This window comes from Gymnogyps californianus, chromosome 4 (genome assembly GCF_018139145.2).
Source record: "Gymnogyps californianus isolate 813 chromosome 4, ASM1813914v2, whole genome shotgun sequence".
Taxonomy (NCBI): Eukaryota; Metazoa; Chordata; class Aves; order Accipitriformes; family Cathartidae; genus Gymnogyps; species Gymnogyps californianus.
Window position 1 is genome coordinate 43,549,308 of NC_059474.1, and position 17,733 is coordinate 43,567,040.

The 17,733-nt window shown below is 42.9% G+C and overlaps 2 protein-coding genes across 2 annotated transcripts; both read left to right on the forward strand.

Annotated features, from left to right (window-relative positions):
* Window positions 1-7,001: 7,001 nt before the first annotated feature.
* Window positions 7,002-15,267, forward strand: LOC127015427 (uncharacterized). The gene is made up of 2 exons (XM_050895314.1): window positions 7,002-7,442; window positions 12,507-15,267. The coding sequence occupies exon 2, from the start codon at window positions 12,617-12,619 to the stop codon at window positions 14,519-14,521; it is 1,905 nt and encodes a 634-aa protein (XP_050751271.1). The 5' UTR covers window positions 7,002-7,442; window positions 12,507-12,616; the 3' UTR covers window positions 14,522-15,267.
* Window positions 7,436-9,443, forward strand: LOC127015429 (uncharacterized). Its single transcript, XM_050895315.1, has one exon. It carries the CDS (start codon window positions 7,839-7,841, stop codon window positions 9,426-9,428), a length of 1,590 nt encoding a protein of 529 aa, XP_050751272.1. The 5' UTR covers window positions 7,436-7,838; the 3' UTR covers window positions 9,429-9,443.
* Window positions 15,268-17,733: the final 2,466 nt, after the last annotated feature.

The window sequence follows — 17,733 nt, forward strand, 5'->3', positions numbered from 1 at the left end:
TGTATCTATCACATGCTTTGTAGCACTATTAAAAGCTGGATTTTTTTTCTTACAATTTCAGAAGACTTTGGAAAGAATAAAAAAAATTTTGTATAAAATAAAAAATATTTTGTAGCCTTAATATCTTAGGAACTCTTCTATCATTAACTACTATCTCTGGGCTTGTATGAATTCAGCAGTATTGATTTGAGTACAAGCTTTTGCAGGTCAGCCTGTGTTACGCATAAGGACTACACGTGTGTCCTTAGAAATAGTTGGAAGAGTTTCACAGAGAAGCATATGTGTGTAAAACATGGGCTTCAGACTGGCATGTCTTTGCTCTCTCTTTTTTCATTAGGGCTGTGGTAGATATTTTTCTTTATTATAATTGTACCAAGCACTTACTTTAATCTCTGTATCTCAAGTGCTCTTCGAGGATGGCTGGGGAATATAGTCCCACTATAGAGCTAAGCAAAATGATCTGTAAAGAATCTGGTCTGGCTGGTTAGAAGATGGCACACGCGAGATGCTGAAGGTGGTACCTGGAGTAGGATCCAGTCTCCTGATGATACATATTTTAAAGCAGTGATAAGAATATGAGAACATTTTAAGCCTCTCTTTTTCAGACTCTAATTTTACATGCATTTCCTTGCTGTGATTAAAATGTAATACAGTTAATCTTCAGTACAACACAAAATGGATTAAGTTTACAGGGTTAAAATAATGTTTTAGTCTGCTTGTGTGAAAACCTTCAGTGGTCAGGAACCATATGGTGTAAATAAATAGACAAAAATTGTTGTTCTATGAAATATTAATACCTGGCATATAATGTGAGGAAAGCACTTAACTGAACTAGAACTACTGAAATAGAATCTGGTTTTAATGAATCTTTCTGTGAAAAGCCATGAGAGAGTCTAGAGAAAATGGGAGAGAAAGTGTTCAACAGAAGAGGAGGTTTCAACCTCCTTTTCCCTGTGAATGTCCTTTGGCTGTCCTTTCCTGCCATCTCCCCTCTAAGGCAAGAGGCAGGGCTTACGACAAGGAAATGCAGAATACATTTGTCCACATAATGCTCAGCAAAATGGATCCAATGTTTGTGTGCCAGAGTGAACATGTTGAACCCAATCTCACCTTTACATTTTCTTCAAGACTCAGTAGGTCAGAGGTGTGAATCATTTCTGGGGGAGGAGCTTATCCTGTCTTTTGGGGGAAAACCAAAGAAGTTGTGTTGCAAGTGGTTTTGCTAATCTCACATTTAAAAAAAATATGGACTACTTGGAGAGACTGCAGAAGAGAGCAGAAGTAATTACTTATACAGAAAGACAGGAAACACTTGGTTTGTTTAGACTAAGGAAAAGTGAAGGAGACCTTAACAGTTCAAGAAAATAAAAGCTGTTGCAAGCACAAGTGAAAAAAATAATTTGTCCTCCTGTTCACAGTGGACTGGACAGATGAAAAGCTCTTTTTCTGTTTCTCCCTCTATTTAATCTTTGCAATTCTCACCCAGTTATAGGGTGAGATTTTTATTACTGTTCTGGGCACCTGGTTGTTTTCCTTCCTCTTCTTCTTGCTAAAAAGTTTTCTGTTTCTGTTCCTTCTTAATTTTCTCCTCTCTCACTGTGTTACCTGTTCTTGCTCTTTGGAGAGACTTAATTCTTTTCTGTAGGAGCGAGGAGGGGTCAGTTCTTCAGGTCCTCCCAGACAATGGAATTTCTCGCCTGTGCTAATGGTTCTTCCTCAAACTTCCCCTGCCTTGCTCATTGATGTGCTTAGGCTTAGACATTGCAACTGATCATTTCCATGTTGTTCTAGTGGAAACCTTGAGTAAAAATAATGAGACATAATTAATTTCTAATTAGAGATCCATATACTTCTAAAAAAGAATGGTTTAATTAAAGTGAGAAGTAAAAATTATTTAATATGAAATTATTCTACTTGTTTTCCCTGAAAATTAGGTTCTAGCATATCAGTTACATATAAATTAAAAACAAAATTCACATTATTGGTATAATAAGCTTCAGGTATTGCTCTGGAGTCTCTTCAGATAATCGAAATGTGGACGCTAACAAACACATTTGTGCTGCTTTTTTTGTCCAATATTACTGCAGTGGCAAGCAGTAATGTGTTAAAAGCATGGGACTTTTTACTCTGTGCTGCTGAGCGTGCGGTTTATGTGGTGGAAAGAAAATCTGAATATAACCAGAGCTGGTGGAATTGCTAGCCCTCACCAGAGTAGAGAATGCGTGAGCACATGACAGAGGTCAAGAAGAAGTGGAGGAAAGGTAATCTCTAGCTCTAGTGTAATAGTAACAGTCTTGGGCGTTTGAAAAATGTGGCAATGGGAATTACACTCACTGTAGGAGCTTACAATCATGTAGAATATTACTCACCATGATTAAATGAAGTATTTGGTGGTAAATACCTTAACACGATGAATCACCATAGGATCTATGAGTCAAATTTAACTTTTGCAACTCCCAAGTCTGTATTTATATTACAAAAGAAATTTGGGCACTTATCTACCTGTCAGTTCCGCTTAGGGTTGCCAGGGCCAAGTTCTGCCCTCTTTCTGAGAAGAGCTCTGAGCACGATATGTGTGTGCAGGAGGCAATAACAAATACCGTGAGGACTGTGGAGCTGGTAATCTGCGCCTTGGAAGCATGACCGCCAGCTGCCATTTGGGATATAGCCAGCGACAGAAGGCTGACCACATGAAGTGATGGAGGCTTTTAAAGAAGAGAATAGGGTTTGAATGAGACAGTGGGTAATGAAAGGTGTAGTGGGCGTAGCTTTCTAGAAACAGCAGAAGCATTATTACTTAGTGAGCGTAAAATTCTGTTTTCACCATTGTGTCAATATAATTTAGAATTGCAGTTGCTGGTAGTTCATCAGTAGAAGGTGAAAAAAGTCTTGGACCTACAGAGCGCTTCTCAGTCCTGAGTGTCGCTGATTTGGATACCAGGGAATTATGCTAGGCTTGCATTAATGTTTTTGCCTTTCTGGAATTGCCCTAGCTCAGAGTTTGATACTGTAAAGTACTCCTAAGTGGTATAATAATTGTAGTGAAGTAGTAGTTGCCCAGGGTTCTACTTTGGCAACAGCTAATAGATTATTTGTTAAAATATTTGCATACTGGCCACCCAAAATGAAACACTGACACGTTTGTGGCAAAGCTCTAATCCTCCAAATTACCAACTTCACCACTGTCGGAGGTGCCTTCATTTTTAAATATCAGTTGATAGATTATTTAAAGCTAGAGGAGATGCAGTACACCTTCCTTTAATTTCTCCAAGTGCTTACTGTTTCCCACAAAAAATTGGAGGCTTTTTCCACAATACAAACCATAAAGCCCCACAGCGCACCTTTCGTGACATCCTTTCGTGCCACCACAAGCCATGAGATAGCTGCAAGTCTCCTGAGCAACGGGGGGTAGAGTCAACGCCATCGCAGCCCAGGGGGGTTTTTGCCCCAGGGGGAGCTGCTGAAAGCAAAGGTCCAGTGGATCTTCTCTCTTTCCTCTTCCCTTTTCCTTCCCACCCTGCCGTGCCAATACAGAGATAAGGCCAACAAGCATATTCAGCTCTTCTTTGAATCTCAGGTGATGTGTTACAGGGAAGATTTATGTGGAAGGAGTTAAGGATTGCACCAGCAGCTTCTTAGGCAATATTTATTCTCTGGGGCAGATGTGCTCTCTAGCACCCCTGGTCAACCTGATCCCCTGATTATCCATACTGTGTGGGTACCCATTTAAACTAGACGTAAGGGCTGAAGGAGCAAAACATGCTCAATTTTTGTTCTGTTATGAAGCTGGGGTGTGATAAGGATGCTTTCCTCTACCTGGGAGCTGGGCATGGCCACAAGAATTTGAGAGACATCAGTGTCACACAGGCTTAGCTGCCTAAAGTGGTAACCAGGTAGCTAAGACTTTCTGTAGATTGGGGCTCTGAAGTTTATTGAGTAAGTCACAAGTTAGACTTTGGAAAGGTCAATGTTTTTTATTTTAAACAGACATTTTAATCTACAAAAGATCTTGTGCGATATTGCAGGACTAGCCATGCGAGGCTGGGAAGGGAAAGGAACTGAAGGGAAGTTAAGGAACTGAAAAGAGACTCCAGATTTTTATGACCTGTGAATCCAGAGAGAATCTAGGTGACTTCTCTTGGGACAAGCATAGTTTGTCTAAAAAAGAACAATCTTTCAGCATATCAAAAGCACAGATCCCTGATATAAGAAAAAATACTAAAATTAATGAAGAAGAATAATTTAAAGAAATTTCACACACACACAAAATAATTTGTTTCTATGAAAGGATTGGCAGGTTCTGGCAGTCTGTGTGCAGTAGATTGCAGTTCTGGTGGATGAGATCCCCCTCTAGCTCTACTGCCTCACAAAAAACCCCCACATTTGATCCCTCAAATGTTTTCTTTCTGTTTGCTCCTCTCAAATGTGCAAGCTTCATTTAATCTACTGTTAGGCAAGGGAGGGTGAACATGAATATATACAGTTGTCACTGTATTTGCAATTTTAGACTGTTTTCTGGATAGAGATTTTGTTTTTAATGGAATGGATGTAGAAATTTCTTTTGTGATTTTTATCTTACACTATAGACTCTTTCTGCCACTGAATTGCATTCATTTACAGCCTTTTTATAGCTCTTTCATGTTTAACCTGTTTAGGTTATGTTTAAAACTGTGGCAGATATGTGCCCCTGGTTTCCTAGGGTTCTGATCACTTGGTTTGGGGAACTGCTTGGAGCATGCTCTTCTCAACAAGAAGTCTTGGCTTCTTCCTGTGGAAGAATATATAATTTTTATATATTATTTAGATATATTACTTAGATATGTTTTCCTAATTTCATGCTGTGTTCTCCTATAAAGCTATTCTTGTTTTATGGTACAGTGCTAGTGTTTGTGGGTAATGTGTTTTAAGGGTGTGAAAACTGTTTCTACAAATTTGTCTTTAGGAATGTAAGCAGTTGATGTGAACTCATTTTAAGGAAGATTTCTCACTCGTTGGACCTCACTTCTGCTGACAAGTTTACATGTGTTTCTAAAATTCCTATAATGGTATTCCTGAATCTTGAGAAATTATTAAAGCAAACGTCTGTACGCATGTGGTATTTTTAACACCTGTGTTAATGAAGAACTCAACATTTACATTCTCAAATCTTGGTAGCTAAATAAAAAATAACTGTACATTTCCAGCCAAGAAAAACTTTTCATTAAAAACCTATTAAATCCATATAAAAGTATTTCAGCAGAACTTCTGACACTTTTGGAATGGTTGTATTTGAATCACAATGTATGCATTTTTCAAAGTTTCACAGTTTAGATATAAAATTGGAATGAATACAGTAAAAAACAATTAACAATGACAGTGGCTAACCTAATACTGCAAGGAAAATCACGTTATTTCAAAATATTTTTCTCTAACTACCATGGAAGGAATTTTTCACTATAATAAAACTTCCCAATTATTTGCTTAAAAAAAAAAGGAAAAGGAAGCAGCCAAGCATAATTAATAATGTTAGCATGTAACTTTAATGGCAATGTGTAAATGCTGGTAGGATGAGTATCTGACCTTGGTATTGTCTTCCTACAGACATTTAACTTTCTCTATGTGTGCCTTTCAGGGAAGCAGATTGTCTATGCCAAACAAGCAAAATACATATTTCTTGAGTCTGCATTATTACCATGGCAACTGGTAATTGGTATTAAGAATTATTTCACTTATAAACTGAACTGATTTTTATCCTTGTTCACAGAAGATGTTTTGTTTACAGAAGTTAGTTTAAAATGTTTAGTCATGGATTGCACGGTAAGCTGTGCAATACAGATGGAGGGAAATGTCATTGTAATTGTTTTTATGACTTTAAATACAATACATATTTGTCAAACAAATGCATAGCATTTGTATTGCCTCAAAGGTTGAGTATACAATAAAACCTTTCTGCTTTGTCTAATTTATTATTCCTTTATTTGGAAGTTGGCTTTTTTTTTTTTTTTTTGCATTTGATAGATGTCTAATCCTGTTTCCCTTGTTTATCTCTCAACTATTGTATTTCCCAAGATTACAGTAAAACTGAGCAAAAGATTACTGAGTGAAAAGGATAGACATTCAAATGAGCAAATTAAAGCAAACGTCTTTTCACAACCATAGTTATTTACAGATTGTATCTCATGCTGAGCTGTATTCTGCATATTTTACCACTGCTTAGTAAATTATCCTGAAATTTGGGAAAGTTTTTATCAACTTCAGGCTTTGTTGAATATGAAGCTTAAAGGATCATTTGCTTGAGTAAAAACTGTGTGATTAACTTCATAATTCCCTTTTCTTATCAATGTCTTGCTTCAGAGAAGTATCTACTAACTGTTCATGTCTGTAGTACCTTATACTCAGTGATTATGTTTAACATTTTGATTTATTGTATGCTGTCCCCAGAAAACTAATATTATTTTCCTATTTTCCAAATGAAGGAAACAGTGACTAAGTGATTTGTGTAATGTCACCTAGGAAGCCAGTAGCAGAGCTGGTAGCAGGTCTCAAGGCTTTCAGACCTTTTAGTAAAACTGTTCTCCTGTGGTTAGCGCAGATTCCCATTTTACAGGAAGACTCTCAGAAATGCTGGTCTAGTGAAAACAATCTTGTACAATGGTGGCTGACTGAAGTATGTCCCATTAAGGCTATCTCGGGGGAGTGAGACTAATGATCAGGCATAAATACCACATAGTCTAGTTGGTGTAAACTAGACTAGCTTTGATTTGCTTCTGAGTGGCAGGGCTTATTAACTCAGGCTGAACACAGTGCCAACAGCTCTGTACTGCTTCTGGGATGTGCAGTTATACATACCCACTTTGGGTATGTGCTGTGTTGGGCGTCTCTGTGCCACGCTCTGTTGTGTGATGTGCCCAGCTTTCTTGCTTTTTTCTTGTCTAGCTGTGGTTCAAATGATTGTCTACTGTCCATTTGAGTAGGTGCGCACATGTCTACGCTTAAGTCCTATGGTGGCATGTGAGGGACTGAAAGAGTTAATGTCTGTCAATGTCTCAAACATTGTAGAGGTCTGCATGAGGAAGAGGGCCATTAGCAGGAAGTTGGCTGGCATGGACACAGGGGGTGTGCCGGAGGGTGTGCAGTCCTGTGTTCTGGCAGAACCAGCCTGGTAACCCACCACATATGGCCAGAGGCCACACAAAGCTTATCTGAGGAGGGGGCTTGTAGCTCCTTGGAAAGTCCCTAAGACCACCACCCCAATGGGCCGCACATGCTCAGTAGGTGAAGAACCCTCTGGAACACTACCATGTATGTTGAGAACTGTCTAGAATGAACCCATATAAGTCTTCAAGAGGCGTGACTGTGGACGGAGATTTAGACTATAAAAGACACAACTGCAAAGAGCCGGGCGCGCGCCCATCACCGGAGGATTGCCACGCTCGTCGCCGACATCGCGGGATCCAAGGGTGGTGACTTATCTGTTTTCTTTCCCCCCCTCTTTCTTTTCTTTTTTTCCTTATTCCTCTCTTTTCTCTCTTCTTGTGAACGTTTTGCTGCAACCCACGCTGCCCACTGTTATGCCTTCCGCAGTTTGGATTGTTCGAATAAAGCGTTCAAAGTGATCGTTTGGTGTCGTTTCACCTTAATTTAGCCCGGGGGAATCCCAGAACCTCTACGGCCCTCTGGTCTGTCCGGTCCGGGTCGTAACAAATTTGGCGTAGTCGGCAGGATTCCCTCATTGGTGCTAAAGCGATCACTGGGACTAGGCTTTTACCAAAGCCCCTCTCTGAGAGGAGTCATACACCAGGGGAGACAGTCCTCTGAGGACTAGTACGGGATCTGGTCCCTATAATTGTACACTCATAATGGCCTCCCTGGGAGGACCGATTGTAGATTGTACCCCTCTCCTGGAGAGGTTAGAGGGCTATAGCGCCCGACCTTCTCTCTCTGGTATGACTTGGGCCCACAATAATTGGCACGATCCACAAGCGGTAGCCGACAGAATTTCCACCTTGGCTAAAGAACGAAAACTGAAACAAGGAAAGGGGAAGGCAGTAGTTTGTGCGGTTTTAGGAGCAGCTCTGGTGGCAGCACAACGGAATAAACACATGGCCCAACACGTGGAAGGGGAGACAATAAAATCCCTTCAAGATCTGGTGGGGGCTCTGCAGGAGCAATTAGGAAATGAGACAAGACATCTCTCTGATCAGCTTACCGCCGAGCGGGTGACTAACCAACGGCTGCACACCGCTTTGACGGAAGCTTTGGAGCGGGAGCGAATATTGCGGGAACAATTAGATGAAATCCGCTCCCCAATTGTTGTAGAAAATTCGGATGCCGATTCTGACGAGGGGAAAAATCCAAAACCGTTATACCCTCTTAAAGATCTAGACCGTATAAAAGAAATATTTTCCCTCGGGGAGGGAGCTGTAATGCGACCTTTAATTAAAACTGAGACTGTGGATGGTGGTCAAGGAGGACCCCAACAAGTTACCACTCGTATCATTCCCTATTCTCCCACTGATTTGGGTAAAATTCAGGAGAAATATTCCCGGGGCCCCCGAGAAACTGAAACTGAGTATGTGTGGAGAGTGTCTCTTACCGGGGGTGACCGTATCTTGCTGAGTGAGGACGAGGCGAGAGGATATTGGGGTCCGGGAGTTTTTCTAACCACAAATGACAATAGAGAACCCTGGTCCCTGACCCAAAGAGTGGCATACTGGGCGGGTGGATTGGATCCCATGGAAAGGGGAGACCCCTTCTCGATTAAAACGCCTACGGCGGGGCACATTTTAGAAAGTGTACAGAAAACTGCGTGCCTCCAGTTGATGCATGACCGGTTATTGGTTCCGCAACAGCCCTCTCCCATGCAATATGTGGCAGACCCCGACAGGTTGCATCCCCTTATAAGAGGATTACCTGATGCTTTGAAATTATATGCGGTGCAACTACAAGATCGGTTGAGGGCGCCTCGACCCCAGAGAAGGGGAGCCCCCCCGGAGACGACATGGGGAGAGGTGGCACAAGAATTGATTAATTACGGGAGACGGATGGGATTTACCGGCCAGGGAGAGACAAAATCCAAGGCGGACCTTAGGAGGGTGGAAGGCAATGGGCGAATAAAAGCTGCACCCCCGAAGCCGACGCGGCCCCCTGATAGTAAAAGATATGTCTTATGGACAGAAGGCATCTCAAAGGGGATTCCCAGGGAGGTGATGGATGGGTTACCCACCCCCAATCTGGAAAGTTTGGTGAAAAGCTGGGACAAAATAAAGGAATCCCCACCTCCCTCAAACCCCAAGGATTTTGTTCTCCCATCCCGGGAACCTGAAACAATAATCCCATCCGCCCCCCCCCGGGAGACTGCATTGATCGATCTGAGCGTCCCGGAGTCGGGAAACCCCCTCCGCCGTCCCCAGTCGGTGAGCCGGGGGATGGCCGGTGGATCTATTTAAGGAGGCTCACAGAAAACGACAAAGGGGACTTGTTAATTACCTTTCCCCTGGGTCCCTTTAAAACTCCAGTCACCTTTTTAGTAGATACCGGAGCCCAGATGTCGGCTCTCCGGGAGGACGTGGCTAACCGCTACGGGATAGTGGCGGATAAAAAGCGAATTTGGGTTACTGATGTGTTTGGAAATTCCAGACCTCAATCGACTGCTCGAGTAAAATGCTGGTTGCCTGGGGACGAATCCCCGATAGAGGTTTTGATGATATTGGGGAGGTTGCCGACGAACATCTTGGGACTTGATTTGCTCCGAGGGCGTGCTTGGGTGGACTCGAAGGGAAAAGAGTGGGTGTTTGGTTTACCGACAGTCACGGTGCGACTGTTACAATCCGCGCCGGAATTACCCCCGTCTAAGGTTGTGAATGTTAAACCCTATCCTCTCCCTCTAGGAGCTAGAGAAGGGATTGCTCCTGTGATTTCAGACCTGAAAGAAAAGGGAATAATTATCCCTGTACATTCCCCCTATAATTCTCCCGTTTGGCCTGTCCGCAAGCCAGACGGCAGATGGCGGCTAACAGTCGATTATCGGCACCTAAACGCCAATACAGGCCCCTTAACCGCCGCGGTGCCAAACATAGCAGAACTAATCGCAACCATCCAGGAACAAGCACACCCGATTTTGGCAACCATTGATGTAAAAGATATGTTCTTTATGGTTCCCCTGCAGGACTCAGACAGAGAGCGTTTTGCTTTCACATGGGAAGGTGTACAATACACATTCACTCGCCTTCCCCAGGGCTATTGTCATTCACCGACTATTGCCCATTATGCTTTAGCACAGGAACTTGCCCAAATTACCCCCAGGGAAGGAGTCAAAATATATCAGTATATTGATGATGTGCTAATCGGTGGCCCTGATGTTTCCGTGGTAGGACGGACTCAGGAAGACATAATTACCCATTTGGAAAATTTAGGACTCCAGATTCCAACAGGGAAAATACAACTCCCGTCCCCTGAAGTGAAATTTCTAGGCATCTGGTGGAGGGGAGGAACAGTGTGCATTCCCTCAGAGACCTTAACTACCCTCCAGCAAGTGAAAGCACCTGGTAACAAAAGGGAGCTTCAACACGCTTTAGGCCTACTGGTATTCTGGAGAAAACATATTCCGGACTTTTCTATTATAGCTCGACCTTTATATGACCTGACGAGGAAAAGGACCTCTTGGGAGTGGACCCCTGTCCATGAGGAAGCCTTAAAACTATTGATCTTTGAGGCTGGGGTATACCAGGCTTTAGGGCCAATACACCCGACTGATCCACTCCATATTGAGTGGGGCTTTGCCATCCACGGCCTATCAATACACATGTGGCAGTGTGGACCTGAAGGACCAACTCGCCCTGTCGGGTTCTACTCGAGAAGCTTCAAAGATGCTGAAAAACGATATTCAATTTGGGAGAAGGGTCTTTTTGTAGTTAATCTAGCCCTACAGGAGGCTGAAAAAATCACAAAGCAACAACCGATTATTTTGAGAGGGCCCTTTAAGGTCCTGAAGCCAGTGCTGGCTGGGACCCCACCCCCGGCGGGGGTTGCACAGCGAGAAACAGTCAGGAAATGGTATGCGCAATTAGATCACTATTGTCATGCACGAAGGGTAGAAGAAGGGGCACTTAAGGTACTCCAAATACAGGAGCCACCTGATAGCCAATCCAACCAGGATACCCCTCCTTCCCTTATAAAACCAGCTCCTCCATTTGAACCTCATTTGAAAAATGTGTGGTTTACTGATGCGTCCTCAAAAAGGGAGGGAAAGGTGTGGAAATATCGGGCAGTAGCCTTACATGTTGATTCGGGGGAGCGGATTATAACGGAAGGGAGGGAAGTGCTCAGGTGGGGGAGTTGGTGGCAGTGTGGAGTGTGATTAAAAGAGAAGCTGAGAACAAAGAATCGACTTTTATTTACACAGATTCATATGCTGTATTCAAAGGATGTACCGAGTGGCTCCCCTTCTGGGAACAGAATCAATGGGAAGTTAATCGCATACCCGTGTGGCAGAGGGAAAGGTGGGAGGAAATATTAGAGGTTGCTAAGCAGGGGACTTTCTTGGTGGGATGGGTAGCCGCACACCAGAGGGGGGATCACCCAGCCCATATTTGGAACAATCAGGTAGATTCGCTGACACGTTTAGCTCCAGTGGCAGTGGAAGCCGAAGAAAAAGAGTGGGAGCGCCTGCTGGAGTGGTTACACGTGAGACGCGGTCATTCAGGAGTTAAAGATCTTTTCAGGGAGGCTGGTAGCAGAGGCTGGCCAGTAACTCGGGAACTGTGTAACACGATCACTTCTGCTTGCAGTCAGTGCCGCACCCGATTAGAGCGGCATCCCTTGCAAGGACCCCCTCTCCACTTACGGGACGGAAAGGGTCTCTGGGAAACTTGGCAAGTAGATTACATAGGTCCTTTCAAAAAATCAGAGGGAAAACAGTATATTTTGGTTGGGGTAGAAGTCGTCTCCGGCCTTGTTCAAGCCGAAGCAGTGGCACGAGCTACCGGGGAAAATACGGTAAAAGTGTTAAAGCGATGGTTCAGTTACCTACCCAAACCTAAATCTATCCAATCTGACAATGGCAGCCACTTCACTGCCGGGGTGGTTCAAGAATGGGCAAAGGATGAAGGAGTTCAATGGACATTTCATACCCCTTACTATCCCCAGGCTAACGGGATAGTAGAAAGAACGAATGGGTTATTAAAACATGCTCTCAAGGTGCACAGTGCTGGGTGGCCTGCACGGCTCCCGGACGCTGTGGCAAAGGTTAATAACAGGTGGGGAAAGAACGGATGTCCCAAACTCACTGCTTTCTGTCCGAAACCCCCCTCTTCACTGCCGGGAAAAAGGGAAGATGAAGACCCAGAAAAACCCCTCCATTATCCGGGACAGCCAGTTTTGGCTGATCTGCCAACTATAGGGGAAGTACCCCTCACTCTAAAAACCCCACTGAATCTTTACACATGGGTGGCTACTGACGCCCACGGGAAAGACCATCGCATTCACACCCGATGGATAATCCCGTCTTTCTAATATATGTATTACAGGTTGACAGAAGCCCATCGTGGGACTTAGGGTTTCAGTTGTTCAGCGGGTCATTCTTTGCATTGTTTGCCTGATCCTGTTAGGCCCGTTGCTGTTCTTTATTAGGGAATAGATGGTGTGGGGAAAGTTTATATTCTTACTTTGTGAATGTATAATCTTGTCTCAATCAACGGGGAATCTGAATAACCAACCCAACCTGGCATGGGAATTGATTACTGGTTTCGTCCGAATCTGGAATCGGACAGACCAAGGGTTTTGCGTGGACCTCCCTACGTCCGCGTCAGAGGGTCTCAAATTTGCCGTTATTTGGTTAAATCTCTCACGAGTGTTAAATTCAAAATTAGAAATGTTAAACCAAAAGTGTATTCAGAATACTCTCTGGAAGGAACAATGTTTGTGGGGAATTGACTACGCACCTTCTCTGGGGTGGGAAGCTGACTACATACCCTCTCCGGTAGCCTATAAGTTTCCAGTTAACACGACCTGGAGGGATATGTGGAAGGCTACATGCTGGAAGCAACAGCTCTGCATAGGAACTATGAGTGCTACCCTTGCAGCCCGAGAGGGTTGGACAGCATGTCCCCAGGAAGTGCAACTCCCTTGCATGTCTGTACTGAATTCGAAGTGGTGTCCCCGGGAGGAGGAGATCCCTTGTAATCTGGTACGTTGGTGGGACCCTCCCCCTCACGGTGAACCCCTACAACATGAATATAATGTTCCGCTATCCCCAGGTTGGTGTATTCAAATTCCTCGCAGATGGGGTAGCTATGCCCACCAGAATCGTTCTCGCTATGAATACGCTTGGTCCCTTAAGCATGCTTTACTTGATCCAGACAATATAATTGATGCGCAGGAAATAGATCCCCTACCCTATAAGAACACCCCCTTAATGACCTGTTCACGGACCATTGGTTGTGAATCGTTAACATGGGACCCTATAGAAACATGGTATGTCTCAGAATTGCGAACTTTCATTCGGGATATGTGTACTTGCTGGGGTTTTCCGGTACCAGGATTTAAACGTAGAGACCCCAGGTGTAAAGGGCCCATTACCAGTCGAAAAACTGCATTAAAATGTGGAGTCACACTTACCCACGAAACCAAGTGGAACCTTGTGTGGAAAGGAGGAATCGGAGTAACTAAATCCTATGACCCATTAACGTGCTCCACTATGAGATATCCATCCCCTCAGGGCACCTTTTGGGCATGTTCGAATGGGAAAATGTACTCACACCTGCATGTACACGAAATGGCAGGTTTACGCTGTACCATCGGCGTTCCAACAATGTGCCCTTCTAAAGTGTTCAATTTCTCAGTGCCCCATCATAACAGAAGGCGCCGGGAAAGTGATGGACCCAAGACGCGACCTGAGTGGGCAGTGCATGGAGTTCAGGTGCCTGATTATTACACCTGGGGCATGACAACATCTCTGATGTTGGAGAATATATTTACCCCATATGTGACCCTTAAAAGGCACCAATTCGTTTTAGAAAATCTGACCTGGCAAGTACACGTCCTAAGCAATTGGACCCGTTATGCTTTCGGGGAAACAAATTTACAGGTTCAACAAGTGTCTAAAATGGCTTTGCAAAACAGATTAGCTTTAGATATGTTATTGTTAAAGGAGCAAGGTGTATGTGGAATGTTAAATCTCACCGATGGAGAATGCTGTCTCACCATACACAATGCAACTACCACCATAGAAGAAGCGCGAGAGAAGATGAGAGAGGTAACAGAGAAAACCGGAGAACTTTTTCAAGCGATGCAGCCCAAGGATCGGTTTAACGGCTGGGATCCGAAAACTTGGCTCACCTCTCTTGCAGGCTCACTGGGACTTACAGGTTGGGGAAAATGGCTTGTAAACATTGGTCTCATGATACTGTGTGGATTTTTATTTTTGATGATGGGCCTTGCAATAGGCAAATGTATGATCTCTCGCTTGCTATCCTCCATTACATCCATTCGTCATGTACGGATCACAACGGTCGAGGAAGACCTTAGGGAAAGTAACTTTTGAATATTGTTATAATGTTAGGGCTGTGGGTTCCTGTTTTGCCTATTCTTGTTACTCTTACCTTGTGTTTCCTCCTTCTGCTGTCTGTGAAGTCGCCACCCTGGACGAGGATTGTATGGACAATGTTTGAGCCACGGGGTGGTGTGAGGGACTGAAAGAGTTAATGTCTGTCAATGTCTCAAACATTGTAGAGGTCTGCATGAGGAAGAGGGCCATTAGCAGGAAGTTGGCTGGCATGGACACAGGGGGTGTGCCGGAGGGTGTGCAGTCCTGTGTTCTGGCAGAACCAGCCTGGTAACCCACCACATATGGCCAGAGGCCACACAAAGCTTATCTGAGGAGGGGGCTTGTAGCTCCTTGGAAAGTCCCTAAGACCACCACCCCAATGGGCCGCACATGCTCAGTAGGTGAAGAACCCTCTGGAACACTACCATGTATGTTGAGAACTGTCTAGAATGAACCCATATAAGTCTTCAAGAGGCGTGACTGTGGACGGAGATTTAGACTATAAAAGACACAACTGCAAAGAGCCGGGCGCGCGCCCATCACCGGAGGATTGCCACGCTCGTCGCCGACATCGCGGGATCCAAGGGTGGTGACTTATCTGTTTTCTTTCCCCCCCTCTTTCTTTTCTTTTTTTTCCTTATTCCTCTCTTTTCTCTCTTCTTGTGAACGTTTTGCTGCAACCCACGCTGCCCACTGTTATGCCTTCCGCAGTTTGGATTGTTCGAATAAAGCGTTCAAAGTGATCGTTTGGTGTCGTTTCACCTTAATTTAGCCCGGGGGAATCCCAGAACCTCTACGGCCCTCTGGTCTGTCCGGTCCGGGTCGTAACATGGCATCACTCTGAATTACGCTTCATGTATATGAATGCAAACAGCAGAATACCTGTAAAGTTCTCAAAAATACGATTGCCATGGAAAGTGAAATGAACTACATATTGTGAAAAGCAGATGAAAGAACTTGCATAGGAATTTAAAGAGAAGTTTAGTAAACAGAGCTGTACTTTGAAGCATAAGGAGCCCTTGCAAGGGTCCATATAAAAAAAGGCATCGCATGTGCTTCTTTCACCCTTAAAATGTATGAAAATGCTTTCTTTTAACTTTGCCCTAGGAGTTCTTCTCTTAGCAATTTCCCTCTAGCCGTTTCTCTTTGATAGCTCAGAAGGCTAAAGTAATTAGCATTTATAAGAAAAAACCTAAGCTTTAAATATGTTCACTATACGAAGGAAATATTTGTATCAACCAAGACAGATTTCTGCTGACCTAGAAAAACTGCCTGTAGTCCAGCACTATATGAACTATTTCTTTATTTTGGCTTTTTTTAATGAATGTTAGGCTGTTCAAAGGAGAATTAGGATGTTTTGTGGAGAGAATTAATTTATGCCTGAGGCAAATGTGAACTTACAGAATATAGTGGATCTGTGATATATTCAGGAAGTTATGTGGTGAGGTAGTGGAAATACAGATGAGTGGAAATGAGTCCTCCTAGGAGTTGTTTTCTTACGCTTAAGCAGAATTGTTCTGAATACTACTTAAAACATTCTCCTGGATGTTTTGCATAGTGTTCAAAAATGCCTTATTTTATTAATTTCAACAAAATCCACTTTTGCTAGAGAGCCATAACAGAGGAAAAAGGTATTCCTTTGAGAAAATATACACAGAAAGGAAAAAAAAAATAAGAAGGTGCCATAAACCACATAATTATCCCAGCAGTAAGGTTCCTAAAGCTGCTGCCTAAAATAGTATTGCAAAATGAAAAGGAAACAGTCACCAAATTTCTTCACTACTAATTTGTGTAGATGGCAGCAATGTTTCATAGCATTCTTGGTACAATGGTGTTCCAGTTTAAAATTAATATGGTTCTCTGGAAATACAGCTATATAAGGATGAACTCTTGGTTCTGATTAACACAGTATTTTATTACTAACTTTATTAGTTTCATGGCAGATAAATCATATAGACATGTAATTTATCCGATAACAGTTTCAAAATAAATCAGATAATTATACATATAGAATTTACTGCAAGCACTTCAAGGATTTGATACGTTTTATGAAGAACATTTAAGGATTACTTTAATTATACAATGAAATGCTCACTATGATCCCATAGACAGCACATTACTTTTTTAGTGAAATGTATATAAATAAAATATGAAATATTGTGAATTTCAGCAATTTGTTAAGCCCAGCTCTGTTTGGAAGCTGTAGCTGTAACTTTCTACATTGATGCCTAGTTTAAATATTATACATCTTGTCATGTGTTGTAAGTTATACCCAGACCAGCATATACAAGGAATCAGTGGTTATAGACCACTGATTTACAGACGCTTGTAGAAAACATAATGAATGTATGATTTCTTGTATGCTAAGCCATCAAATTACAGCACTGTTTCCATTATGCAAGCACTTGATCTTGCAGAGGAAGGAACATTTCTCTACTGCATGCTTGTATTGATAATGGATGTTGCTCATCTCCCATGCAAGCTCTCAGAAAGAAGCAAAGTGGCTGTGGGTGTGTGCGTGGGGCAACTACAATTTATCTAGAGAGCGTAGCTTATTTTGTGAGCTTTGGTTTCTTGTGAGGAACTTTTCTGTTGTAATGACATGCTTAAATCCGTTAGCACGTCTCCCACCATAAAGACTGAGAAATACAATTAGCAAGTTGTTTACAGCAGAGCTGCAACTGCTGTGACTAAAGTGTTATTGATAGAATGAATCAACTTCTGTGAGAATTGTTTTCCAAAGATGAGTTTAATAAAGGTTTGATATGGTGCTATAACTTAGCCTTGATTAGGTACAATGTAAGGCTCAATATTATTGCTTCACTGTCAAATTACTTCACATAAAAGTGACATGATATTTTGCCTACATTATTCCAGACAGTTAAGCCTGTTCTTACCACTTTTAATCCTGAGCAGTTCCACTAGCCTTAGAGCCTAGAAGCTGCTTGATGCTAAGCACTGTTGAAATTTCATTTATTTGGATGCCTGAATCTGAAGGAAGGAATGATAATAACTTCCATACTTAAGGTAGAGCAATTTTCTGCTTGGGAGTGAAGTCAAAAGGACATAAGTGAAATGTGGTGCGTGCAGCAGAAGAAAGAGTAAAATTAATGCTGCCTCTTTAATAGCCTAGCGCCAGTTGTCTGTTTTCTAAAATCTTTGCCAATGCTGATAGTCACAGCTCATGCATAAACAGGAGTTGATTTTAT

What these genes read in the sequence shown, in the direction of transcription:
- LOC127015429 (XM_050895315.1), top strand. Translation starts at nt 7,839, where the DNA reads ATGGCCTCCCTGGGAGGACCGATTGTAGATTGTACCCCTCTCCTGGAG.
- LOC127015427 (XM_050895314.1), top strand. Translation starts at nt 12,617, where the DNA reads ATGGTGTGGGGAAAGTTTATATTCTTACTTTGTGAATGTATAATCTTG.